The 24,679-nt window shown below is 56.0% G+C and overlaps 8 protein-coding genes across 8 annotated transcripts; 3 read left to right on the top strand and 5 right to left on the bottom strand.

The window, feature by feature from the left end:
• Window positions 1–4,106: 4,106 nt before the first annotated feature.
• On the top strand, window positions 4,107–5,019 carry CH63R_13511 (Polysaccharide lyase family 3; the record flags this gene model as incomplete). The annotated part of the gene is made up of 5 exons (XM_018308485.1): window positions 4,107–4,317; window positions 4,378–4,532; window positions 4,584–4,682; window positions 4,739–4,792; window positions 4,843–5,019. The coding sequence occupies 5 exons, from the start codon at window positions 4,107–4,109 to the stop codon at window positions 5,017–5,019; spliced, it is 696 nt and encodes a 231-aa protein (XP_018150803.1).
• Window positions 5,020–5,471: 452 nt separating this feature from the next.
• CH63R_13510 (Carboxylic ester hydrolase) lies at window positions 5,472–7,095 on the bottom strand (the record flags this gene model as incomplete). Its single annotated transcript, XM_018308484.1, has 2 exons — window positions 5,472–5,792; window positions 5,851–7,095. The coding sequence occupies 2 exons, from the start codon at window positions 7,093–7,095 to the stop codon at window positions 5,472–5,474; spliced, it is 1,566 nt and encodes a 521-aa protein (XP_018150802.1).
• An 814-nt stretch (window positions 7,096–7,909) lies between these two features.
• On the bottom strand, window positions 7,910–10,565 carry CH63R_13509 (Multicopper oxidase; the record flags this gene model as incomplete). Its single annotated transcript, XM_018308483.1, has 6 exons — window positions 7,910–8,539; window positions 8,610–9,375; window positions 9,442–9,574; window positions 9,709–9,962; window positions 10,016–10,048; window positions 10,174–10,565. 6 exons carry the CDS (start codon window positions 10,563–10,565, stop codon window positions 7,910–7,912), a joined length of 2,208 nt encoding a protein of 735 aa, XP_018150801.1.
• Window positions 10,566–11,822: 1,257 nt separating this feature from the next.
• On the bottom strand, window positions 11,823–13,358 carry CH63R_13508 (Major facilitator superfamily transporter; the record flags this gene model as incomplete). Its single annotated transcript, XM_018308482.1, has 2 exons — window positions 11,823–12,335; window positions 12,429–13,358. 2 exons carry the CDS (start codon window positions 13,356–13,358, stop codon window positions 11,823–11,825), a joined length of 1,443 nt encoding a protein of 480 aa, XP_018150800.1.
• A 1,415-nt stretch (window positions 13,359–14,773) lies between these two features.
• Window positions 14,774–16,561, top strand: CH63R_13507 (Pyoverdine/dityrosine biosynthesis protein; the record flags this gene model as incomplete). The annotated part of the gene is made up of 3 exons (XM_018308481.1): window positions 14,774–15,146; window positions 15,215–15,595; window positions 15,711–16,561. 3 exons carry the CDS (start codon window positions 14,774–14,776, stop codon window positions 16,559–16,561), a joined length of 1,605 nt encoding a protein of 534 aa, XP_018150799.1.
• Window positions 16,562–18,206: 1,645 nt separating this feature from the next.
• On the bottom strand, window positions 18,207–19,706 carry CH63R_13506 (Dihydroorotate dehydrogenase; the record flags this gene model as incomplete). The annotated part of the gene is made up of 1 exon (XM_018308480.1): window positions 18,207–19,706. One exon carries the CDS (start codon window positions 19,704–19,706, stop codon window positions 18,207–18,209), a length of 1,500 nt encoding a protein of 499 aa, XP_018150798.1.
• A 466-nt stretch (window positions 19,707–20,172) lies between these two features.
• CH63R_13505 (Mpv17/PMP22 family protein) lies at window positions 20,173–21,121 on the bottom strand (the record flags this gene model as incomplete). The annotated part of the gene is made up of 2 exons (XM_018308479.1): window positions 20,173–20,590; window positions 20,724–21,121. 2 exons carry the CDS (start codon window positions 21,119–21,121, stop codon window positions 20,173–20,175), a joined length of 816 nt encoding a protein of 271 aa, XP_018150797.1.
• A 1,216-nt stretch (window positions 21,122–22,337) lies between these two features.
• Window positions 22,338–23,783, top strand: CH63R_13504 (Heterokaryon incompatibility protein; the record flags this gene model as incomplete). The annotated part of the gene is made up of 1 exon (XM_018308478.1): window positions 22,338–23,783. The coding sequence occupies one exon, from the start codon at window positions 22,338–22,340 to the stop codon at window positions 23,781–23,783; it is 1,446 nt and encodes a 481-aa protein (XP_018150796.1).
• Window positions 23,784–24,679: the final 896 nt, after the last annotated feature.

Genomic DNA, 24,679 nt, shown 5'->3' with positions numbered 1-24,679 from the left:
GTTGACGAGATTTGCGTGTAACCGATATCTTGTTGGGGATCGATAGAAAGGTTTAGATGAAGCTTAGGCTGACAATCTACTGGCGAGGAGGGTTACTCTCGAAGTTCTTATACGCAGTCGAGACAAGTGGCTACTCTACAACAATCCTCCACCATGGATAAAGGAAAATATGTCACGAAGAGAATAGTGTCATGGACGATCTGGATGATCAGCTGATGGCGGAGTACGGGCCAGAACCTCTACCGGCTTCAGCTGATGACGACTGATAAGACCACAATGGGTCTACATGCAGATATCTGCAACGGCACATCTCAAAAATGGCCTGCTGATCCAGTTTGGGTTAATGAAAGTCCACTACTGCTACGAGGCTACAGGGCTGCCGGTCCTCGGGTAAACTTATAGTCTCGCCGATTACAAGTTCCGCGCCAATAGCATAGTTTGTACGATTAATAATCTCAAAATGTTTTGCAAAAACAGGGTCACTGCCTAGTAACAGCATGTGTCATGTTGGCTGTAAGATATATACGACGGGGCCGATATGGCCCTAAACAGTGAGAGGAGGGGCATCCACGTAACCTGAGGAGAAAGGGGGTCATCCCCCATGAGGGTTCCCCCTGCAGTACGAATGCTACCAGGAAGAAAAGGTGTATCTTTCTACACTAACGCAAGAAGCTTTCGGCAGGCTGTCTTCTTAATCTAAAGTACTTCGGCAGGCAGCAAACAATCCTAAAACTCCCCGTAGCGCGCACTGGTCAACAATTGTCGACACAGCTACGTCAGAGTGAGCGAGCTTAATCGGTTTAGAAGGCCATCTTTCAACTCAAAAATGTTGTAGATTCCCTAGCCAATAGTTCTCTATCTTGGGTTTGCAGTGTTGTTAGAAAACTTGTAAATGACTGTCATCAATGGAGCCCGTAACCTTACTTAAGGTACGTGGTGAAGGCGATCCCTCTCGAGGTCGCAAAGATACACAATATGTAAAGAAAACAGTAGAAAGTCCGTAATCTGACGGTTAGTCAAAGCAACCACTTACGCACCACCCTATCAATGGGTCACTCCACAGATGGACCGCCTGAAAAGTTCCTAACCAAAACCATCGAGGCAAGAGGGGAAGTATACAGACACCGGAACTCGACCGGCTTGGCCGGTCGTTCAGTAATCAAGTGGGGATCGCCTCATCCCGGACGGTGGGCTGATAATCTGGGTTGAGGCCTTGGACAGGATTCTTGGTCCCTCCACCCTGACTCCGTTGGTTTTATTCTCACAGGGTCACTTGATCGATTCGAACGAGTAGGGCAGTGTTGGTGTTGTTATCCACCGGTTGTGATGAGTATAGGAAGTTCGAAGCGAAGGGGAGCTTTCTGACGGCGGCCGTGATTTGCAAGAACAAATATCCGCAAGATCTGATTGGTACATCCTGTCGCCCACTCCACTTTCCCACCAGAATCTAGCTGGGCATCCAACAACAGGTACTCTGTAGAGCCTTCGGAAAGGCGAGAAGCGTTGGAGTGACTTTAGGCCAATACGTAGGGGGAACGTTTCGTGATCACTCCTCAAGATTTAGCTCCGATGATAACCAAATGGCAATGGGAACACGGTCCAGGTCTGGTCTAAGGCCTCGCAAAACCACCTCCTGGCGAGCTCGCCGCTCTAGTCAAACCCTCATACCTATTGTTAACGATGCATCAATACCTTTCTCTTGGAGAAAAGACGCTTTCCAACATCTCTGTTAGTCGCCGGTGATCCTTCTTTTGCCCCATGCGTCAATCCTTCGACGGTTTTAAGTGGGTGGTGTCATGCGTGACCGGTGACCAGAGGAAGCGGCGGTTTGGGGGCAGTTGGGGGCCTGCATATCGCGGGGGCGGAAACCAAAACATCACCGTGTCGTTGTTATCTTATTCCATCAAAAAGAAATCTAAACGCCTTGAATCGTTGCAGAATCGGCCCCATCCGGAATTCTGCCAAACAGTCTGGTCGCTGTCTTTCTCATCATTTAGATATAAAACCCCTGCTGTTTAACTCGTCTTCAAACCTATGCTACGCAGCTAGAACTTTAACAACCATGAACATTCATATTACAGCCGGCACAATCATACTGTTCTTCTCAACGATGGCCCGGAACGCCCTTGGACGAGCGGTTCCCCCGAACGACGTCAAAGAAGACAACTACTACCCGTCTGTTTGCGCAGGTTAGACACAGTTCTCTGGTTTTTTATTCAGTTTATCTCAACTGACAATGTTGTGTGTTGGCTCAGGGTTTCGTGCTCCAGTGGGTAGCAGACCTTGTCATCAGTCGGACCCTACAATTTCTCATTAAAAATGATATCGTTTCCAAACGAAAAAAAAAAACACTCTCTTAGGATTTTACTACGTTTCTGGGTATTGACCCAGAGTTGTTTTGGTCCCTTTTCCCTTGGTACAAAATTCAATGAAAATGGAATCATTTGTGAAATTCTCCTTCCTGTCTTGCGCGGCTTGGCGTATAGAGTGTTCATTTAGTGCGGCTGGGAGTTCAGACACATCGAACGGACTGTAAAGTCTGCAGCGCACTAGGCGTTTCAGTCACTTATCTCAGGCAGACTTCTGTTTTAAAGACACACATCGAAAAGTCTTTCCCGAGTCCATAGCGTCCAATTTGACGTTGTTGGAAAGACTCAGTTTGGGGTCCCGCGAGTGTTTGTGGCAGCAATCCGGAACGGGATTCATAGTCCTTCTGGTTGCTAGAACCTCCTTCGATGATGTGATTGATATACGAACACATGGTTTGGGACCATTGAGACAGTTGACTTCAAGCCCAATTTGTGTTTCCTGGTCCATGGAAAAGCTCGATGACAGACTAGAGAGTACACATTTGTTAGCTCGGGGTTTTCATCCCCGGGGGAAAAGCGGATACAGCCGATACGCTTCTTGAATCAAACGCCGGGGCCGTTTGGTCTTTGATGCATCGCCGTTAAACACCACTGATCGTTGTCCAATACCCTACCTCGGATTGGATTCGCTGATGCCCGTTCAGAGTGCACAAACTCTCCCACTTGGTTCCAAACAATTCGGTAGCTTTTGGGCGTCTTCAAATGGTGCGCGTGGAAACAATTTCATTCAGTACGTAGATCTTTGCCGGATATTATTACACGCCAAGACGGAGCTTGACTTTGCGTGCTTAGCATCGTCGAACATCCATACTGAGTTCTTCCCAGTCCCCGGTTCGTTTGAACTTTTTCTTCGAGACTTTCATATGCTCTAATGTGTGTTTTTTTGTATGGCTGAGTGAGGTCCGCAAATCGTACTTGAGGTCATATTATCCATTCTCGTAAATCATCAGCAATTCAAGCGAGACACAAAGGGCCACTTCTTGCTGGAACAATGGTGGAAATAAATGTCACCCTAACACGGGCTTTTTTTCTTCCTCTTCCTCGTTCGTTTGGAATTATACAAACACAAGTCGGTCCCGTGCTGTCTGGTACGAGTTTCTTGTCACATTGTCACAGGACCCAGGCCGTAGCCAGCCAGAGAACAGGGCAGTCGGCTTGGCTATTTCCAACAGCCATCTTTGGCTTGCTGCTCTTCGTTCTTGGCTTTCTCTATACGGATCAATCCGCGCCGTACGGAGGAGCCCACAGCCACACCACGTCGATCTCGGCTTCGTGAGCTGGTTGCCTCACTAGGCCAAAGCCAAGTTCACATACTTAATGTATGTTCTTGGCAACATTCTATTGGTGGGACTAACATGTCAACCCCATCCTCGGCGACCTCACTTAAATGTCCTTGGACCGGATAAGAGATAGATGATCCTTGGTGATGTTACCCTCATTTTTTTTGCAAGTCCAAGGGTTCGATACAAGGAACCTGTAACGTTTCGAGAACCACGCGACCAGTTCCCTATTTTCCCACGACTGAGATGGGATTACAGGCGACTGTTAGGTTTTGATCCTTCTCTCTTGGCTTCAAAGTTCCATGCGCACGAATCAGCAACGCTGTTCATCCTTGTTGCAGAAGACTTCTGGCATATGTATAAATGAATGAGCTACGGTCCACAAAGCAGGTATTCGCTGGCCATCAATTCCCTTGCATATCTAGTACTTCGTCGAGGAATCATCAAGTTCAAAAAGATGTTCGCGAATGCCGGGGCCCTCACGATTACCATCCTCGCGGCTCTCCCCACGGGCTTAGCCTGCTTGGGTTATACCGGAGGACTGCCAAAGGCTACTTCCAGCAAGGCAATCTCTGCCCCAATCTACGTCAAGTCCGGTGAAGTCTTTGACGGCGGCTGGGCCAAGTACGATAGGAATCCCACCTCCTGCAGAAGCCAGCAAGAAGGAGGTACGAAATGCCCTTGCTACTTCACATGGCCGGGGACTTCTTTCTAACAACTCCACCAAGGTGAGGCTGACACCGCTTTCGTCCTCGAGAAAGGAGCCACTCTGCGGAATGTCATCATTGGCAAGACTGCCGGCGAGGGAGTATATTGCCTGGGAGGCGGTTGCAACATTGAGTTCGTCTGGTTCGAGGACGTTTGTGAGGACGCCATCTCCATCGTAAGTTCTCTCTTTCTGCCAACCCTCTATAACATGCTGATTGCAATGCAGAAAGAGGACAAGGCCGGTGACGTGACCTGGATTGTTGGTGGCGGTGCCTACCATGCCTCCGACAAGATCATCCAACACAACGGCTGCGGCCGCGTCAACGTAGGTTGGCGACAATCACATTCGTATCTGTGTTATGTATTAACTGTCAATACCAGATCATCAACTTCTACGCCGAAGACTATGGAAAGGTTTACCGTTCATGCGGAACTGTGGGTCCACCCAAAGATCTCCATTCATGAGACGTGCTGACTGTTTCCAGTGTGGAAAGTGCGCTCGTGAGGTGTACATCGAGGGTGTCACCGCTCGTAAGGGGGGCGAGGTGGCTGGAATCACCAAGTCCAACGGCGACAAGGCCACGCTCGTCAATGTTTGTACCGATGCCAAAACCCCTTGCCAGAACTACAGTGGTCCCGGCGTCAAGGATGGCGCTTGCTAGTTTGTATTTCCAATGCAGAAGCGCTTGCTGGATCGTAGGCATGCTACCCAGTTCATCGTTCGGAGGTAGAAATGTTGCAGTCACTTTCGGCATGGGAGTGAACTCACAAATCAGAAAAGGCTCGCTATCTAGCAGAATTCTTCAATGGCAACTGGTCTATCGTTTTTCAAGCTATCTCTCGGAGCGTTGTGTAATGATTGCAGTCGGTATCTTCTCTCCTGTTGGCTCCAGTATAAGGCAAGTTCAAGCACAGTAACTACAAGCGACAACAACATCGTGACCAACTTCCTCAACTTGGACTCTGCCTAACGATATATTTACAAATACTTCATCATCGGAAAGAACTACCTCGGGGCAACGCCTTGACTGATATTTACCCGACTCTCGAGACTGAAATGCCTCATTAAGATTTCCTCTAAGCAGGGAGCAAACTTGGCCACCAGACGACGCCTTCAAGCGCAAGTAAATCCCTCGCCATTGGTGGCGTTTCCAACGCCATCATAAGTCTGTTTGAGTGGGTAGGGACACAGAGTGCGTTTCAGAACGGGCGAGGTGCCGACGCTGACAGCGCTCAGCGTCTCCGGCGCAGTACCGTTCTCGACCCAAGCACGCATGGCGTCGAAGGTGCCCGCGGGGAATGCGCCGTTCCCGCCAAAGCAGTGGCCGAGGCCGGGGGTGAGGAACACGCGGTAGAAGTCGTGGACGTCGGCGTCACGGGCCGTCACGGCGTCGTAGTAGTGCGTCGTCGATGCCGGGATGATGATACTGTCCGCCTGCCTCTGTGTTAGATCGATAACGTGACGCGGGCGGTATGGCGCCTAATCCACTTACAAGGCCGTGGTAGCCCACAATCTTGCCGCCGCGAGCGCGGAAGGCGGAAAGGTCCGGGTCATTGGTGTCGGTGACACTGCCGTACTCGTTGACGGAGGCGCGGAACAAGGTCTCAAAATCTTTGCGCGTGAGCTTGGAGATGTCGATGGCGTCGTCCTTGGTGACGAACTTGGTTACCCAGTCAGTCAAGAGGACCAAAGGAGAGGCATGGCAGATGCCGTCGTCGGTGCAGGTCGTCAGGGCAACGGTGCCGCCGGAAGATGTATCGGTAGAGGATAGAACGGTACCCTTGGGGAACCCAAACCACATGGAAGTGTTATCGGCCTTCTTCGGCCCATCCCAAAGTTGCTGTGTGAGGTGGGCAGCGCCAGCGGAAATGGCCATGTCCTTGCCCGTCTCGGTGCAGTTGATGCTGGTACCAACGAGGGTCAGGGGGTCGAACTCGCAAGAGTCGGGGTCGGCAATGAGACCATCGACAAGACCATCGTTGGCATCGCAGGATTTTATGACAGCCTCGTTGATGGCTTGCATCTCGCAGGCTCGCGGGAAAACTCCCTCCGTGTTCATGATTATGTTGGCCCAGAGATCTCCCACAAAGAGCTCGCTCCAGTTGATGGCCGGAGCAGACGCAGCGATGCCGTCAAAGGCTTCGGGGTATCGTTGCGCGAGCATCATGCCCTGGCGGCCGCCTTGGGAGCAGCCATTGAAATAAGAGTGCACAGGCTGGCCGCCGTAGAAACTGTTGATGAGGTTCTTGCCGATGAGAGAAAGGTCGTTGAGAGTGGTGGCGACGAGGTTCTGGAGCAAGTAACGGTTGGGGTTCCCCGGGCTAAGGAGCCCCCAGGTTGCAGACTCGGCAGTTCCAAGACCGGCGTCGGTCGAGAGAGAAGCGTAACCCTCACCCATGGCTGCAGTCATGCCTGCCAGCGTGACGAAGTTGAGCCCAGCTTGCCAGCCGTTGCCACCAATGGCCTGCATGCGACCGTTCCAGCCTTCGGAAGGGAGAAACATCTGCACGTTTACAGTGTCGTTCTGACCAGGGTGGGTGTACGAGATGGAGACGTTGCAGAAGTTGGCTCCGTGGACGTCTACGCCTGCGTGATTCATGTACAGCCCAATGCCAACATTTCGGCTGAAATTGGTGACTTGGGTAGCCTCCAAAGAGAGGATCTCGGTGCCGAAAATGGTTGGCAGTGGAATAGTCGAAGATGAACAAGCCAAGACCGCCGTAGAGTTGAAGGCCATTGTGAAGGGTAAAAAAAAGAAAAGTAAAATATAGGGAACGAATGCAGCGCAGAAGCGACAGTAGGTGTTAAGAGATATTCGCAAGGACCGTTAGAGTAGGATGAGCTTTGGTTGACATGAGGCAGCTTGGAGGTTGTCGGGCAGTTTATCTTATATTTGCTCACGTTTCCCAAGTTAAGAACATCAACCCACATCTCGAACTGACTGAAGCGCGATGTGATGCTCGCTCGGATTCCCTGCATACCTAGGTGGGGGGGGGGGGCACGATGATTGGTGCATCGGACCCGGCCGGGTTCTAGCATCAATACGGCGTACTTTGTACGGGTGCTGTCAAGTCTATCCGAGGGCTCGGGTCGGCCGTTCCCAGTTACGCGGGTTGATCGGGTTGGTTGGCCTGACCGAAGAGGGACAACACACATTTCCGCAAAGCCACCCGAATAGAAGCTGCGTGAAGGACGTATTAATGGACCTTGACTCTTGTTCAACCCACAAAATTTATCCCGTGCAAGCTGGGTGAATGCTGATTGAAGAATTCAGTCATGCATCAAAGGGATGTAACAAGTTGTGGTAGTGATCTCAACGGCAACCAACACATGGCATGAATTCCTCGATAGCAGGCGGGTCCACATCAGAGCCGCGGTTAGAAAAATCAAGGTCACTGTTGACAATTTCCAGACACTCGTCAACTGAATAATAGTAATTAGACATTATTTAGGAGGACTAGAGAACGTTGCTCCACGCTATGCAAGAAATCGAGCCACCAAGAAACAAGTACAACCTCCTTGTGAAAAAAAACCACGCCTGTTTTTCTTTTTTATCGGAGTCCACTGTCAAACGGCGTGGCGTTCGCGCCGTTCAACTTCTTGTACTCGTCCCAGGCCCGGCACACCTCCCGGACGTCGTCGGGGATCTTGCTCTTGGCGATTTTTTTGGGCTTGACGAGGAAGTTGATGTACAGCCCGACGCTGGCGTGCCAGGCGGTGTGGCAATGGAAGCTCCAGATGCCCGGGTTTTTGGCCTCGAACTGCACGACGAGGTGGCCGTAGCGGCGGAGGAGCTCCGTGTCGGCGCGGGCCGGGTTCTTGGGGTACTCGATCGCGCCCGTGCCGTTGTAGTAGCCGCTAGCCTCGCTGAGGATCTGGAAGTCGCCGCCGTGGATGTGCATGGGGTGTATCGAGAAGTAGTTGTTGATGATGACGCGGACGTGACGGACATCGTCGGGGATCGTTGCCATGATGTGGTGGGGGTCTTTGAGGTACTCGGCGTTGCCGTCGACCGCCTCGATGTACAGAGGGCGGCTCCAGTCGGCCAAGAAGGTCACGCCGTTCATCAGCCATTGATGGTTGCCGCTGGCGTTCGTTCCCCATTTGATGTCGTAGAGAAGAGTCATGTCAGGCTTGGGGACACGCTTCTTGTAGATTGGCTTCTTCTTGAGAAGGTCGGGCTGTGGAAGGGGGGAGAGAATCCGAGTCAGTCTTGAAATCCTTTATGAGGTGGGCAAGAATGACACTTACATCGCCACAGCTAACCGTGGTGTTGAGTATGGGGAGAGCGTCGACGGTCTTGATCTCTGGTACGACGGAGACGGGAGTCTCGTCGTAGTAAATTGTGCCGAGTGTCTGGTTGGCGAGGGTAGCCGAACACTGAATCCTGGTGCGCATGTAATACGACTGCGCGGGGTCTCCGGTGCCCTTGACAAGGACCTCGGCTCTCATTCCGACACCGAGAATGACATATTCCACCTCGTAAGGCTCAACGGGGACAAAGTCCACCATGGTGACAATGATCTTGTGGCCGTCGATGGAAAAGATCTGCATGGCTTCGACACTGGTGTTGATCAGACGGAGCTTGTGAACCTTGCCAGACTTGAACCTGAGGGACGCGCGCTCGGCGTTGGGGGTGCAAGTCTTGTCCGCGGGCGCCAAGGAGCAGTTGAAGCTGTTCTTCCCGTTGATTAGGTGGTTGTTCGACTTCGGGGCGTAGACATTGGGATCGGTGCTGGTCGATATGGCATCCTGGGCGACCTTCTCGTAAGGGTAGTGGTAGTAGTCGGAAAGCGTGACGGGCCCAAGGTCGAAGTCGTACTTGACATGAGACGGGCCGTAGATGATCAGGGGGCCCCAGAGCCCTCCGCCATACTGCAGTGCGTGATGGCCATGGTACCACGTCGACCCGTACGTGCTGGCCCTCCACCGGTAGGTGAAGCTACCGCCGGGTACGATGGGGCACTGAGTGATGCCGCTGACTCCGTCCATGAGGCCAGTGCCTTGCTGATGAATCCTACATGCAACGTTAGCATGGAAGGGATCGGGTGCAGCTGCATTTCTCTCGTGGCCGGGAACTCACCCATGCCAGTGCACTGCCGTGCCTTCTTCCGGGCCGGTGATGTTGTTGTGGATGGTGACCTCGACCATGTCACCCCAGTTGGCCTCCAAAAGGGGTCCGGGAAACTGCCCATTGACAGTGAGAAGTTCCTGCTCTATAGATTTTGTGGGTGGTCAGCCATGGGTTCTCGTGGTGTATGTAAGTGGCATAACGCCTGATAGGTCAGGTCGGTCGTGTAGGCCGGCAGAATCAGAATCAGAATCAGAATCAGCGGTGGATGCAACATACCAAATCCATCCGGTGCCAGCATTGCCCTCTGAATCGTCCATTCGTATTTCCGAGTAACACCAGTTTTGGGGACGTCATCAGGGTCGGACTCGCATGTCCGTTTGCCCCACGGGGGAGTCGACTTCTTGCCGTCGGACCTGTATCCCAGATAGGGAGGGAAGCACGTTTGTGTCGGCTCGGCCTTGGAGACAACCGTCGGGGCTTCGGGGTTGGCATATACGGTCTGCGAAAGACCCAAAAAGAGGCCGCACAGCCTTAGTTCGTGTTAGTGCTGACGAAGACCAAGTTCCGGTCGAGGGTCTCATACCTGAGGGCTGTTGCTACAGGCGCCTTCATGTTGCTGTATTCCACGATTTGTTAAGAAATGAGAAAGGGAACTTGGTAGATAGACTGAACCAGCTGATCCTGGAAAGATCTGAGCCAAAGTCGACGTCGGTGTCCAACTTATAGCTCAACGGCTCGCACCAGAACATCATACTCCCCCTTCCTTCATGCTCAATTTCCCACATGTTCTCAAGGGAATCCACCGAACAGCCCAGACGGCTGGCGACATTCAACATCCCTGCGAAAAAGGTTAGTTCATGGCAGGGCAACGCCAAACAGAAGGCGAGGGAGGGGAGAGAGAAAAAAAAGTAGAGCATCGGAATCCCGGGGGTCGCACGGTGGTTCCGAGGTGGCACGTTGGTGGTGGCTAACCCGCTCGGCCGGGCTGAACGGTTGAACGACTCAGGGCTTACACGAGGCTTGAAGCTGAAATGCCAGCCTTCGAAAATGTGGCCGCACGCGGTCAACGCCACAATGCCTGGCACCGCATGGTTGCTATGCACCACCACTTCGACCGCTAGGGCTGCCGGCATGGTTGTGTCTTAGAAGTGTTCTCCAGGCTAGCTAGCTTGCAGGCTTGCGGATCCCGCAGGTCGGTCTGCAGATCCCGAGTCAAGGCGGGTTGCTGCCGAGAATCCTTTGTCCACGGGATGGATAGCTGTCCAAGCCAATATCTGCCGATTTGCTTGGCTGTTGGACCTGGACCCTGGTGTAAGCTGGTGTTGACCTTGTTTCTCTGGCTTCACTGCAAAGCAGATTTGAGACACCTCCATTATCGAATCCTAATTTCTGAGTTCTGGACCTGTTCAGACGGTGTTGTGTTACTCGAGCAAAGTGTGGCATGCTTGGCCATTTAGAGGAGGGCATCGGAATGAGCTATTCTGGCTAGGCCAGGTTCGGTTAGTCGAGTGACAGACTCCCCAGTAGGTACCATCAGACGGGGATGGGCGCTTTTCCCATAAAGAATTAAAGATGGAAGCTAAGTTGTTGGTTCCCGTTCTGACTGCTCTAGCCTCAGCCTTCGAGTGCTGGGTTTGGTTGCTTGCGTCCCTCGAACGATTCTCGAATGGGCTTCTTCGATGCGCCATCTAACTAACGAACCGGTCTGAACTTTGCCATTCAGCTGGGTTCGTGTGCTGCAAACAGATTGTCCTTCTGGTCTTGAGAAAGGGTCCAGGCCGTAGAGCCCGCCATGCATGCTCAAAGCAGCAGTCTCCCAAGCTGTTCAGCCCCAACAACATGACAGGCATGACAGAAAGCCACGATAGACATTTAGCGCGCGCCCCTTCACTCGGTTGTGTCCGCCAGCATCTAGGGGTTTTGCCGCTCCCCAGCGGAGGAAAGAATGTGCCAATCTCCGCCTGTCTGCATGTCATTCGTGTCAGTGCAGTGGAATGGGTTTGAAGCTCTAGGGTAAGGGGGGGATGTTTGCTGCAACGGGAGACAACGAGAGGAACTCTCCGAACAGCGCAAATCGTCTCGTCTCCCTTCCCAACGGCATCACATGTAGGTTTGCCTTCATCGTGAGCTGGGGGATGTTTTTCGGTAAGACTGCCACAGCTTCGGAACATCATGACAGCTAGGTATCCATTCTATGCTGGCTACTATTCTGCGTTCCACATGCGAACAAACAACCCCGTCTCGCCCAAAGGAATCCATCACACCAGACATGTGCGGTACGCGACGAGTGAGAGAAAAGAATGAAACGCCGCCCAATGCTTTATCCCACGCGCCCATGTGCCAGCAAGCAAATATTACTCGTACGTCTCAAACACCGGGCAGGTTCTGGTCTAAATCCGCCAGAATTCCTTCTGGCCAACCTGCTTCATCTTTGCCAACGCAACAAGCAGACCGCCCAACAGCATGGACGCGCCGGCAAATATTTGCGCGTAGGCGTAGTTATCCCCGCCGACCTCAACGAGGCGCCCGCCAACGGGGGGCCCCGTCAAGCAGGCGAAGCTGACGACGGTGAAGACCATGCCAATCCTCACGCCGAGCTTGGACATGTCGGACGTCACCTCGCCCATGGAGGCCGTGAACAGCGTCTGCACCGCGTTGGCCGTGAAGGCGTAGGCGACAACCCAGGCGTAGAGACCCGCCGTCGAAGTCACGGCGATCCAGGCGAAGAGGTTGAGGCTGCAGAAGAGCAGGGAGATGACGAGCGTCCTCAGGGGCTTGATGCTCTTGTCGGCGAAGAACGGCGGGATCAGCCGTCCGGGGATCCCCACGGCCGACATGACGATGAGAACCGTCAGGGCACCGTCTGAGTCGAGCCCGAGCTTGTCGCGGGCAAAGTTGGGGACCTGGGAAAAGGGGGAGTCAGTCAGTCAGCCCAGCGATTCGGGCTGATTCGTTCACAAGTAAATAAAAAACACTCTTGTTGTGTGAGCACATACGTAATAGTAAGCAAAGTAGACGCCCAGGAGGGCGAAGAACATGCCGATGGTGAAAAGGAGGTACGGTAGCTCCTTGAAGGCCGACAGCTCCAGCAGGGGCCCTCCCTTGCGCGTGGCCTCCTTGGGCCGAGCAATGAGGATGATGATGATGCTGTCGGCGAGGATCAGGAATCCCATGACACGGAGCGTCCACTGGTGGCCCGTGTTCTCCTTGAGCATCTCGCGCGCGATGAGGCTAAAGATGACGGCGCCGATGGGAGCACCGCAGGAACTGATGCCGAGCGCCAGCCCCCGCTTCTTGGTGAAGTACTGCGAGACCAACCAGACGAGGGCCGTGAAGTGCATGCCGTTGCCGATGCCCGTGGCGATGCCCTGCGAGAGGAGGAACTGCCAGTACTGGCTGGAGAACGAGGCGCCGAAGACGCCCCCGATCTGGAAGACGAAGCCCGTGATCAGCGTGATCCTGAAGTACCCGGCGTCGATGAGCCTGCCGCTGATGGTTCCGAGGAGGAAGAGGAGGAAGATCTGCATGGAGCCGATGTAGGAGATGGCCTGGTCGCTCACGCTGTCCGGTAGGAGTTGGCGATAGTACGTCTGGAAAGCCCCAAAGGCCGTGATGAAGCCGAAGCCGTCCAACACGAGGAGGAAGGCCGCGACGACCTGCATCCATCCTTGGAAACCGCCGTCCGGCCCGTCGGCGATAGGGGGCACGAGCTCGGCCTTTTCTTCGTCCGTCTGCACCGATCGTTGCCGGTCTTCGGAGAGACTTTGACTCTGAGGGCGCGGGTGGCCATCACCGTTGCTCGACATGATGGTTTGGTTGTGGCTGCCGCCGTCGTTGACGGGGTCCCCGGCCAGCACCGGCTGATGGTGAGCGTCGTCGTATCCTACGCTCTGGACGATGGGGGCGGGTGCAATGATTTTCTCCATCACCGCGGGGATACGGAAACTGATGCGTCAACGGTGAATCAGCTGAGGGGGTGTAGGAGAATGTAAGAGCTCCAATAGTGGGATGAGTATCGGAAGTTGAATAGCAGAGGGTTGGAGCATTGGCAGTCTTGGAAAAGGAGATATCAAGACGGGTGGGCATCACGACGACAAAAGACAAAGTCGATATCGCAAGATTCAGAACACTCGCTCCCTCCTCATCATTGGATCCCTTTACGACTAGTCAAACTTGTCAGAAAGGGGTAAAAAAAAAAAGAAGTTTCCGGGAACGGAACACGGCTGAGTTCTCCAGACAGCGCCTTTGCTTACAATGCCGGCGGTACAAGTTCAGCCTTGGTGCCCAGGACACACGACAGAAAGGAAGCCGGAATACAACGAGACTCCCCCTCCCCCTCTTCACAACGACAGCCATGAATGAAGCATTTCTGGCTTCTCAAGCTAGACTCAGCTGGATCCATTTTCAACTTGGTACGATCAAAGGGCACGACGCTAAATCTGGAGCGTAAATCCGTTGGCTGGTCTGCTTCCGTACTAGCTAAAGTAAGTTGCCGCCGGCTAGGTCAAGCCATGCTCAGCCTGACAAGACGGTTAGGGCTAGGTTGTGTTACCAACGCGTGTTCCTCCATCCACACTCTCTCGCAGACTGCCCAAATCTGATCTCGGCATTGGAGGCGGGGCGCATGCGCTTCAGGGACGACCAGGGGGGAGGGGAGAAAACGACTTGTAAGCCATACCTATCATGCCAGTATCAGCATGTATGCCAGGTGTTCACCGGGTTGCTGACACGAGGTAAGACAATGCTTTCCACCTCTAGCGCGGTACATGCCAACACGATGTGCCTGGTCCGGAGTGCACCTAAGCTTTTTGGTCAGAGACAGGAAATAGAACGCGTCCCCTAGGGCTGGCTGCGTTACAAGTGCATGCAGACAGATACACACATCCACCCCCATGTATGCAACGATGCATGCTCACGTCCTGGGCCCCCAAGCGGCAAGCCCAGGCGTGTGTAGGCTCAGCCTTGACGCCACGGCTCACAGCGATCCAAGCCTGGAATCCGACGATGGGAAAGTTTCCGGTCGGTCGTCTGAATGCATCCGGAAGACTGCGGTTCGAATGTTCACGTATTCGGCCTTGTAGATGAGAGGCATCTTGGTCAACTTTGAGGGCTTTTTTTCAAGTATAAGAAGAATCCCCAAAGACGCCCCCTGGCTTACACTAACAAACATCATCATCAGCCATCAAACAACTCAGCTCACACTTCCTACTTCGTCCTGCTCACACACAAGGGACATATCCCTCATATCTTGCATCTTTTCGTTTTCTTCCGACTTGTGTGTGTTGAGCCCTGTTCAATCTCCTCTCTCTCCATCTTTTCTTTCTTTCACCCATCCATCACAATGGCCATCTCTGCAGCAGCCCCTGCCCCCGTGTCCTCCACGGGCGCCAAGCGGCAGCTCCCGGGGGCGCCCGTGGGCCGGCCGGTGCTCCAGCTCCGCGCCCCGACCTACAGGCGTCCCAGTCTCGGATCCGAGTTGAAGAGCCCTCTGAGCGCCATCTCGCCTCTCAACGCCTCGGTCCTGCGGAGTCCCCTCAGCCCTCTGAGGCAGATGCGCATCGAATTCTCCGACCTCGAAATCGGCTCGCCCATTGACCCGGTCGAGTTGACTAGCCCCGACCAGGTCATCCTGAGCCCCGCCAGTGCGGCCAAGAGTCCCTTCAGCGCCTTCAAGAGCCCTCTCCGTAACGTGAGCATCGATGCCATCGTGGATGGTGAGTTGCTGTCTCTGAAGCCTCTAATCATCTGTGTACTCTTTTCAACTGACATGCTGTGGATGTAGACCAACCCACCATCACAGAGACCCTCCCCACGCCTCCCATTGAGCAGTCAACGGAGCAGGTCGCCCACAAGATCCTGGACGTCCTCCAGGCCTTTGGACGTCACATCGTCCCCGAGGGCCAGGAGAACCACGAGTGGCTCGGACGCAAGATGTTCCACGGCCGCGTCGAGGAGTACGTCAAGAAGGGCGAGTCGGTCAAGATGATCATCCCGGCCTTCCCCTGGAAGAGCATCAACCGCACCGACAAGGTGACGGGCGTCCTGCCCGACCTCGGCGAGGATCTCGCCCTGGCCCGGCTGAACGATCTGTGCGTGGAGATCGGCAAGGTCTACACCCACGGCGCCGAGGTGCACATTGCCACCGACGGTCTCGTCTTCAACGGTTAGTTTTGCCTCACCATCACAGCACAGCACAGCACAGCACAGCACAACTCCCCCTCTCCTTCGTCCTCGATCCTGGTAGCAGTCACTGACACACACTCTTCTTTCTCGGACAGACGTCGTCGGCATCTCTGACGACGAGACGTGGGAGTACGGCGCGACGCTCATGGACATGGCGGCCCAGAAGGGCTACGACGGCATCAAGCTCCTCCGCGTCATGGACTTCCTCGGCCTCACCAAGGAGGACGAGCCCCTGACCAGGGAGAAGTACATGGAGCTCGTGGACGAGAGCCGCAAGACGCTCGAGGCGCAGTTCGGCGACCCGGACAAGGACGTCCGCGCGCTGATGGAGACGGACAACGACACGCTCATGACGTACCGCGGCTTCATCCGGTTCCTCGAGACGGATCTGCGCAACAGCCCCGTGGCGGCGCACGCGACGTCGGGCCACAAGTACCGCAAGGTCGTCAAGGAGGTGGCCATGAAGATGATGATGCGCGCCGAGTCCTTCACCAAGATCATCCTCGCGACCTGCCCGGACCACGTCCGCCTGTCGATCCACCCGTCGAGCGGCGCCGTCAAGCTGTCGATGCCGCTGCTCGTCGAGAAGCACAACCCGGACGGCTTCCCGCGCACCCCCTGGCACAGCTCCATCGCCGTCTCGCTCGACGGCGGCTACCGCTCGCTGCACGCCAAGGACGTCCGCGACACCCACGACCTCGTCATGCGCGGCGGCCGCCCCTGGTGCTTCCGCGAGAAGTCGGAGCTCTTCGACCTCGGCGACGACGTCGAGATCGAGCACCTTTACCCGACGGGCATCGAGGTCCGCCCCCGCGAGGACCGGGGCGAGGACGTCAAGCTCGACGAGGCGGCGCGCGAGAAGCTCGTGAGGCTCGCCCGCCTGCAGCCCGTCCGGGTTGTCGGCTTCGAGAACGCGCCCGAGTTCGTCGTCGAGGGACAGGAGTGAACGAGCTCGCCCTGAGGAGCACTCGGCAACTTTGCATTTCAGGGGGGGGCATCTTTAGGACCATCATGGGATTCATGGTAGTTGAAGCATTGGCGAATTTTTACAATTAGCATTGGAGAGGAGGAAGACGCAAAATGATTGAAACTCTGCTAGACTCAGATGGGGGAAGAACTGTGGGCGTCACTCACTCGGAGGTTACACGGAGTTCAAGGGGAGTGAGTTGCTTTTCCCCGTGTGCCGAGCACATCAGGTGCAGCATAATACACGGTTGGTTGTATCTCATCTTTTCGAGGAAGATAGAGGCAGTAGTAATCAGGAGGAAGAAGATAATAACCTTTTCCCAATTCTTCAAGAAACTTCTAACTCATCGCCGGCCTTAGACCCGTGACCGTCGTGCCCATCGTGGTCCACAACTCTGTTGAGTTGTCTCCGGTAGGGTCTCCTCCCCCTTCTCCCCCTCCCCCCCCCCCATTTTCATATAAGAACGAAACAATCGCAGTGGAAGACTTGTAATTGCCTACCAAAACCAGAAAAACAGGTTCATCCCGTGATTACTCTGATTATTCAAGGTTGTCAATCATGGACGGACTTCCCAACCTAGTCATCTTCTGCATCGCCTTCTTGCCCGCGCTCTTCTGCTACCTCGGGCTGAGCGCGTGCATGGTAGCCTGGGCCGACGAGGCACTCGACATCGAGGACACGATTCACCAATACTGAACCAAGGGAAAAGGCCCTGGAGCCTTTGTTGGAGATCCTGTAGATTCCGCGCTCTCTTTGCGGCGAAAAGGATCTCTGGTATCTGGTATCGAACCAAACATACGGCCTCCAGGAACCCAAGCTCCGGTAACAACATCGATTCACGAGAGTCGATTTCCAAGCTGGCCTCACAACCCTACACATGACCATGGATACTTCTTCTCGGCCGCCTTCTCGTATCGATTCACGAAAGAACGGTATACAATACGGACAGAGCCAGGCCGCACGCAGTCGAGGCGTCCTCGAATCTCCGGCTCTTCGGACTGCATGACCCAGCGTGCAACTCGTTTCCCTTCGTCACGAACCAGCATACTACGGAGCCTGCTTCGTCTTTACGAGAATGCAAGTCTTCCGTCTCGTTCTTCGGTCGAAGGCCAATCCACCCCACTGGGTCCCCTCGGACGGTTCGCTTTATGGGCCTCGTCCGCCATCGTGCCGGCAACCGTTTCGGCTACCGGTATCCTGTGTTGCCCTCTCCGTCAACGTCGCCATGGCCGCCCCTATCGGCTTCGACTTCAATCAGTTCAACTGACTCGCTCTGATGGTCATTTGTCCCCACGAGGGAGACCTGGAGGATTGACAGACTCGCGATTCAGTCAGCCGAGGAGGAAGCCCTTTGAGGCGACGGAGAATTGCCGGAAAGCGCATTCTCGGACACCGAAATTACTGAGAGACAATTGTCGGATAGGTACAGTGGATGGAGTTCACGATGCACAGCGATGAAGGACGGTGCCACCGGCGTATGTAATGGTGATGGTTTGGACGATCCTAGTAATGGTACGGGCGGAATATTCAAGTCAACAGAGCAATACAACGTCGAGGAGGAACAGGGCAATCTCATACGGAAGGGAACCCCGCGATGGGCAGTCAAATTCTATTTTTGGTATTTCTACGCCTGATTCGCAATCTCTCTCTTTATCCTGGTGATGGTCCCCGAGCCGCCGTAGGTAAGGCCTGTATACACCATGGCGACACTCGCGCCCGCGTTCAGGATGTTCAACGCCTGCTCTCCGTTCGTGATGCCCCCGGTCGCGAAGATGACCTTTCTCGGTGTGTCCTTGCCCTCGATCAGGTCGTGGACCTTGCCGGACAGGGAGCCGTCGGCCGAGGGGATGGCGGCAGCCTCCTCGGACGAGCCGGTCTGCAGGGCCTGGGCGTCGAGCTTCTTGCGGTATCTCTTGACCAGCTCGAGCGTCCTGCCGTACATGGCGGGGCCAGAGTATCCGCCCGTCTCCCGCAGGGCCTTCTGCTCCGTCGCCGTGAGCTTGACGCCGTCCGGGACGATGCCGGTGCGGCGGTTGGTGGTGTTGCCGACGATGACGCCGTCGACGCCGCTGTTGCAGACGGCCTGGACGATGCCCTCGACTTGGGCATCCTCCTCCTCATCGGGGGAGACCTTGACCATGACCCTGGGGCGGACCTTGCGATCGACCTTGGCCGCCTCCTCGACGACGGCGCTCAGCAGCTTCGTGAGGGGCTCGGTGGCCTGCAGGTCGCGGAGGCCGGGGGTGTTGGGGCTGCTGACGTTGACAACGAGGATGTCGGCGTACCTCGCGAGGCGCTGCACGCAGTAGACGTAGTCCCTGGCCACAGCGTTGACGTCCGTCTGGTCCGTCTCCTTGTTCTTGGCGATCTGCACGGCGAGCAGGCGGCCGGGCAGCAGACTGCCGGCCGGGACGCCAGCCTCGCCATCCAGGACCTCCTTCTCGGTGGCACCGACCTTGAGGGCGAACTTGCGCACGCGCTCCCTCAGGGTGATGGCCATGCTGTCGGCGCCGCGCGAGTTGAGGCCGTAGCGATTGATCATGCCGTTGAGGCCGGGGACGCGGAAGACACGGGGACGCGGGTTGCCGTCCTGGGGGCGAGGCGTGCAGCCGCCTACCTCGACGATGCCAGCGCCGAGGGCGAAGAGGGCGTCGGGGATGTCGGCGTGCTTGTCGAGGCCGGCGCTGATGCCGATGGGGTTGGAGAGCTTCGTGCCGTAGACTTCGGTGACGAGGGCCGGGTGTTGGGCAAGAGACCGGTCGCGCTCGCGGATGTACAGGCCCAGGTCGTAGAGCGTCTTCATCAGGCTCGTGCCGGCGTGGTGAGCGTCTTCGGCGTCGGCCCAGACGAAGCGTATCATCAAGGGCGCCAGGCGGTGGATCGAGGCTCGCGTGTCGGTGACGTAGAGGTAGGAGAGGTAGAGAGAGCCGGCGAGGGCGACGCCATAGAGGCCGGTCTTGAAGCCCGAGACGGCCGGGGGGGAGTCGGTCGAGGAGCCGGCGCCGGTCGAGGCATGACGTCGAGGGGCATCTCGAGGGAGTCTCGGGCGGATGATGGTGTTGTTGTTTCTGGCGGTGCGAAGGGCGGCTTGCAGGCGACCGGACCGCATACCGATGGACGCCATCTCTGAGGAGAGTTTGCTGGTCCTGGCCAGCGCTCTCAATGGCTCGGCGTTGGGTGAGAGTCGAGGATGGAGTTTGGGAGGATTTGGGAAGCTTGTCGAGTGGAATTTGGCGCGAAGTTTGAGACCGGAGCACAGTGCGGATACAGTGTCCATTGATACGGTACGTACCAGGTCTGTGTTTGTCTCGTCATATGTCTTTTCCTTTCCTATCTACCTAATGTTTGGTATATATTGCCTCAATCCCTCTCCCTCTTTATCTGTCTGTTCTATAGATGTCTTTCGGGCAATAAAAATGGCATCAGATCATGACTTCTCCATGTCTGGATCCCGCCCTGATTTCTTCTGTTAAAACCCCCCCCAAACGCCGTTCTAATGCAATACAAAAGAAAATCATAACCCCTAGCAAAGAGCGTCTAATAGGGTATCTCTCTTTCTATTCCCTCACTCTCTTCTACAACCCCTCGCCCTACGCCTCCATCTTGGCCGGTCCATCACGAGCAGCGATGGCCTGCACCGCGTGGGCTTTCTCGTCGACCTCCTCGGCTTCCTCTACGACTTCGGCCTGCCGGTTCAGGAAACTTAGGTACGTCTGCCAACCGACGGCGATGACGCCCGAGAAGACGCTGCGGTACTCCATGGGGATGAAGGAGAAGCTGAAGGCGGTGACGGCGGGCCACAGTTTGCACGAGTTGACGATGCTCACGGGCACGGTGCGGCGGATGCGCTCGATGATCTGGTCGAGATTGTCGCCGGCGAGGAAGGCCTGCATGCCGAAGAAGTACGAGTTGAAGATGGGCGTGAAGCACACCTGGTTGACGACGACCTTTGTGGCGAGCGAAAGGAGGCGCGAGGCGTAGTTGAAGTTCTGGGAGAGGAAGATGAACCTGCCCGATGGATGTGTTGGTTAGCAAGCAGCTATTGTCACTGTCACTGTCACTGTCACTGTCATTTTGCCACGGTCACTGCTGAAAGGGCGAGCGAGTGAGTGACGGACGACGGCAAGACAACACCACGTACCACTTGTAGCTGGGAATCGACGAGATGGCGCCGATGGTCAGCGAGCGCATCGTCCGCTCCGGGTTGTAGTCGTTGCCGCTCATGTTCTGGGCCGAGAGGTCGGCGCAGAAGTAGATGACGAGCGAGCTGACGAGCTGCGTCGTCAGGGGTCTCTTGCGCTGGGCGCGGGCGTATCCCTCGGCGGCGCGCGTCAAGGGCCCGAGGCGCTGCCACAGCGGGATGGTCGAGACGGTGTTGGGCACGGGAATCGGGTCCTCTGCGCGCTTCGGCTTGGGTGCGTCCGAGTGGGCGCGGCGCTGGTGGTGGTGGTGGTGGTGGTGGTTCTGGGAGAGGCGGCTGCGCAGACCGGGCGTGGTCTGGCGGCGCAGCACGACTCGGAACGGCGTCGGCGTCGGCATGGCTCGGTCGGTGATGTGCGTGTGTGCGTATGTAGGTATGTGTGTTCGTGTATTCGTGTGTGTTGGAGGAGGTAGGTAGGTAGGCTAGGTGGGTTATTGAGAGATCATGGTCGGTCGAGGTTTGTCGTCGGCGAGTCTGGTCTGGACATGTTCATGCCTGGGACATGAAAGAACACACGTCAATGCCGAGATGCAAGTCCGAAGGGCGGCTTGGACCTTGGAGTCTTGGACACATGCCCACACAAACCTGGCACATCCGTCCGGTCTCCCACGGTAAAGTGCGGCACTTCCGATGGCGGCGGTTTGGTTTACCGGGGTCCGGGCCCTGCAGGGCGGGTGGGCGGGTGTGGGTTTAGGTTTTGTTGGCATGCAGATCAGTCAAGCTTGCGTGCTTTTTTCTTTTTCCCTTTTTTTTTTTTTTTTTTTACGACACTGAGTGAAAGGCCGGGTGGGTGACAGACGCAGGATGACTAACCAAGGAAAGAAAGGGTGACTAAGGCAGGTGACTGTTGAAGATGACAGGAAGCCAATGTAGGTCAGCTGTCTGTGCCTGGCTGCCACCTGTGCACTTGCTGGCAGCAGATGTCAGCCTGTCACCAGCTATCAGTCTGATACCAGCTGCCAGCTTCTTGTCAGCTGCCCTTGCTCTCTTCCCTGCCCCCTTCTCATCCATCCCCTGGCCAAGTGACTTACTTGACTTACACCTCACATCTTCCACTTTCCACTTACACGCCGTGTTACAAAGTCGCGTGTCCCCGTCCCATGACCTGACCCTGTTCTTTCCCATCAACACTGCCATCCTTGAATCATAACGGCAAGACCTTTACTGAGATTCCCGTCTTTGTCGACCCCTCAAGTCGCTCAACCGCGCAAGGCGGCCACCAAAACTCATCATGGAAGCCTGCTTGCTAGGCTGCGCCCACATTGTGCGAGCCCCATCGGCCGTGACACATTCCGCGCCTCTTGCAAACTTACCTGGTCTTCGGTGTGATTAAGAGAGATGGAAAGAGAGGAAGGGCCACCGCCATGAGGAAGCGACATGGAGAGTCTGCCTCGCCAAAAGTCAACAAAGCGAACTGCTTGCTCTCTGACTTCTCGTTCAACACTTACACCCCCATCTGCTACTCTCTCTCCCATTCTCTCTCCGTCTTGTGTTCATCTATATCCTTGCTTCCACGTTCCAACCGACATCATCATCGCTCCGGACTTGCAAATCATGTGGCTCATCAACACGACAACCCACGAACTGCGCATGTTCGCCGGCGCCGGCCCCGACGTGCCCCCCTACGCCATCCTCTCCCACACCTGGGGCTCCGACGAGGTCACCTTCCAGGACATCCACAACCTCCCCCTGGCAGCCTCCAAGGCCGGCTTCGCCAAGATCCGGGGATGCTGCGTCCAGGCCCTGCGGCACGACATCGCCTGGGCCTGGGTCGACTCCTGCTGCATCGACAAGACCTCCTCCGCCGAGCTCTCCGAGGCCATCAACTCCATGTACTCGTACTACCTCCACGCCCGCGTCTGCTTCGTCTACCTCGACGACGTCCCGCCTCTTAGCCCGGCTTCGGCCAGGTCCTCCCCCATGGACCAGTTCCCCTCCCTCGCCTCCTCGCGCTGGTTCACCCGCGGCTGGACCCTCCAGGAGCTCATCGCCCCGCGCCGCTCCATCTTCTACGCCGCCGACTGGTCCCGTCTCGGCACAAAGGGTATGCACAGCTCCGAGCGCCCCTTCATCCGCGCCCTGGCCACCATCTCCGGCATCTTCGAGTCCGTCCTCGCCAAGTCCCGTCACCCGCGCGACTACTCCGTCGCCGAGCGCATGTCCTGGGCCGCCGCCCGCCGCACCACGCGCGACGAGGACCTCGCCTACTGCCTCATGGGCCTGTTCGGTGTCAGCATGCCCGTGCTCTACGGCGAGGGCCTTGCGAGCGCCTTCAAGCGGCTGCAGCACCACATCATCCGCACCTCGCCCGACGAGTCCATCTTCGCATGGCGCGCCGATCCGGCCCGCCACGTCGTCGACCCCTATCCCGGCGACCTGCCCCGTGATAGCGCCGCCCGTTCTTCGGGTCTACTGGCCGACTCGCCCGCCGCCTTTGCCCGTTCGCACGACGTCCACCAACGCGCCCTGCACTCGGCCTCCCCCTTCCGCCTGTTCAGCATGACGAACATGGGTCTTTCCATCGTCGCGGACCTAGCACCACCGCCACCGCTGCCAACAACAGGCGGCGGTAGTCCCCGCGGGAGCCCCGTCGCCGCCGCCGTCTTCCACACGAGGACGCCGGAGCCGAGGCCGCTGGTCGTCATGCCCATCGGTGCGAGCGACCGTCCGACCGACGCCTCTCCGCGCGCCCGCGTCGGGATATACCTGGAGCCCGTGCTTCAGACCCCGTCCGTGATGGGCCACGGTCAGATGTTCTACCGCCGCGTCCGATGCGACGAGTTCTGCTTCGCGCCGAGGGGGGAGTTCCCGCGGGGCCAGCAACTAGACATCTACGTCCTCGAGGACGACCAGTATGCCGAGATGCAGTTCGCCGATCGGCCGAAGTCTCCGGGACCGGGGCCAGAAGCCGGTGGGTCGCCATCGATCGAGGCCCGGTTGTTATCGTTGTCGCCTAGTGCGTCGCCGAGGGCTTCGCCGAGGCTGGACATGGATATGTGAGCGAGGCACACGAGGATCACCATAATATCTAGATCTAGCCTAGTCGGCAGAGCACCACCGGCACATACCATGGATGCATCGATGGCCCAGTTAAGGGCATGCGCCGTATGGACGTTTTCAACACAGGTGGGGGAGGGCATCGTGGCGGTTTTCACTTGCACATCGCACTCGCCAACATGAACTTGAGCTTGGGTTTGAATTCTTTTCCATTCAATCGACACACCTTTCGTGCGCCCCTTCCAGCCCCTTCTTCCACTCCCCCAAAACATAAGCCTGGGCTCTCCTGGGCAGAGTGAGTAACTAGGGTAATCTCATGCAGGAAACCAAACTCTTCCTGTTGTTGTTTAAACTACATACACATGCGTGGCTTTCTCCTTCCCGCCCCCGCCTCACCCCTTTATATCGGACAATGACGGCACTTTCATCATGGAGGGTCTCCCCGTCTTTCTCGAGTGCCAGCCCAACTCCTGGCCGTCCTGTAGTTTTCCTCCCCAGATCTATCTATACCTTGCTCAACCTCCAACATAGGAGCCAGCCATCTGCCCCGTGCCGTGCTGTACTGCCGACTTCCGAGGGGCCATCTCGTACGGCCCCTCTAACAATGTGTGTATCGATGAATGATAAAATGATGAAAAATCTCAAATGTCTCGCCCTTCCCACCCCCCTTATTCTCACTACTCCCGAAAAGGAGGGGGAGGGAGACGTGGTATCAAATGGTATATTCCATAACCAGAACGTGAAACGAATAAAGCCTGCCCATACGCGCGTCTCGCTGGATAGTCATGCAGCATGCGTCGTCGTCGTCGTCGGCGGGCGTCGTTAAAGAAGAAAGCGGGGGTCGTAAGATCGTATCGTACATGAGGAGAATCGGCCGGAGGCCCATCCTCAGTAAAAGG

The sequence above is a fragment of the Colletotrichum higginsianum genome, chromosome 10 (assembly GCF_001672515.1).
Source record: "Colletotrichum higginsianum IMI 349063 chromosome 10, whole genome shotgun sequence".
NCBI classification, from domain to species: Eukaryota; Fungi; Ascomycota; class Sordariomycetes; order Glomerellales; family Glomerellaceae; genus Colletotrichum; species Colletotrichum higginsianum.
This window is presented reverse-complemented; position numbering and strand designations above follow the sequence as displayed.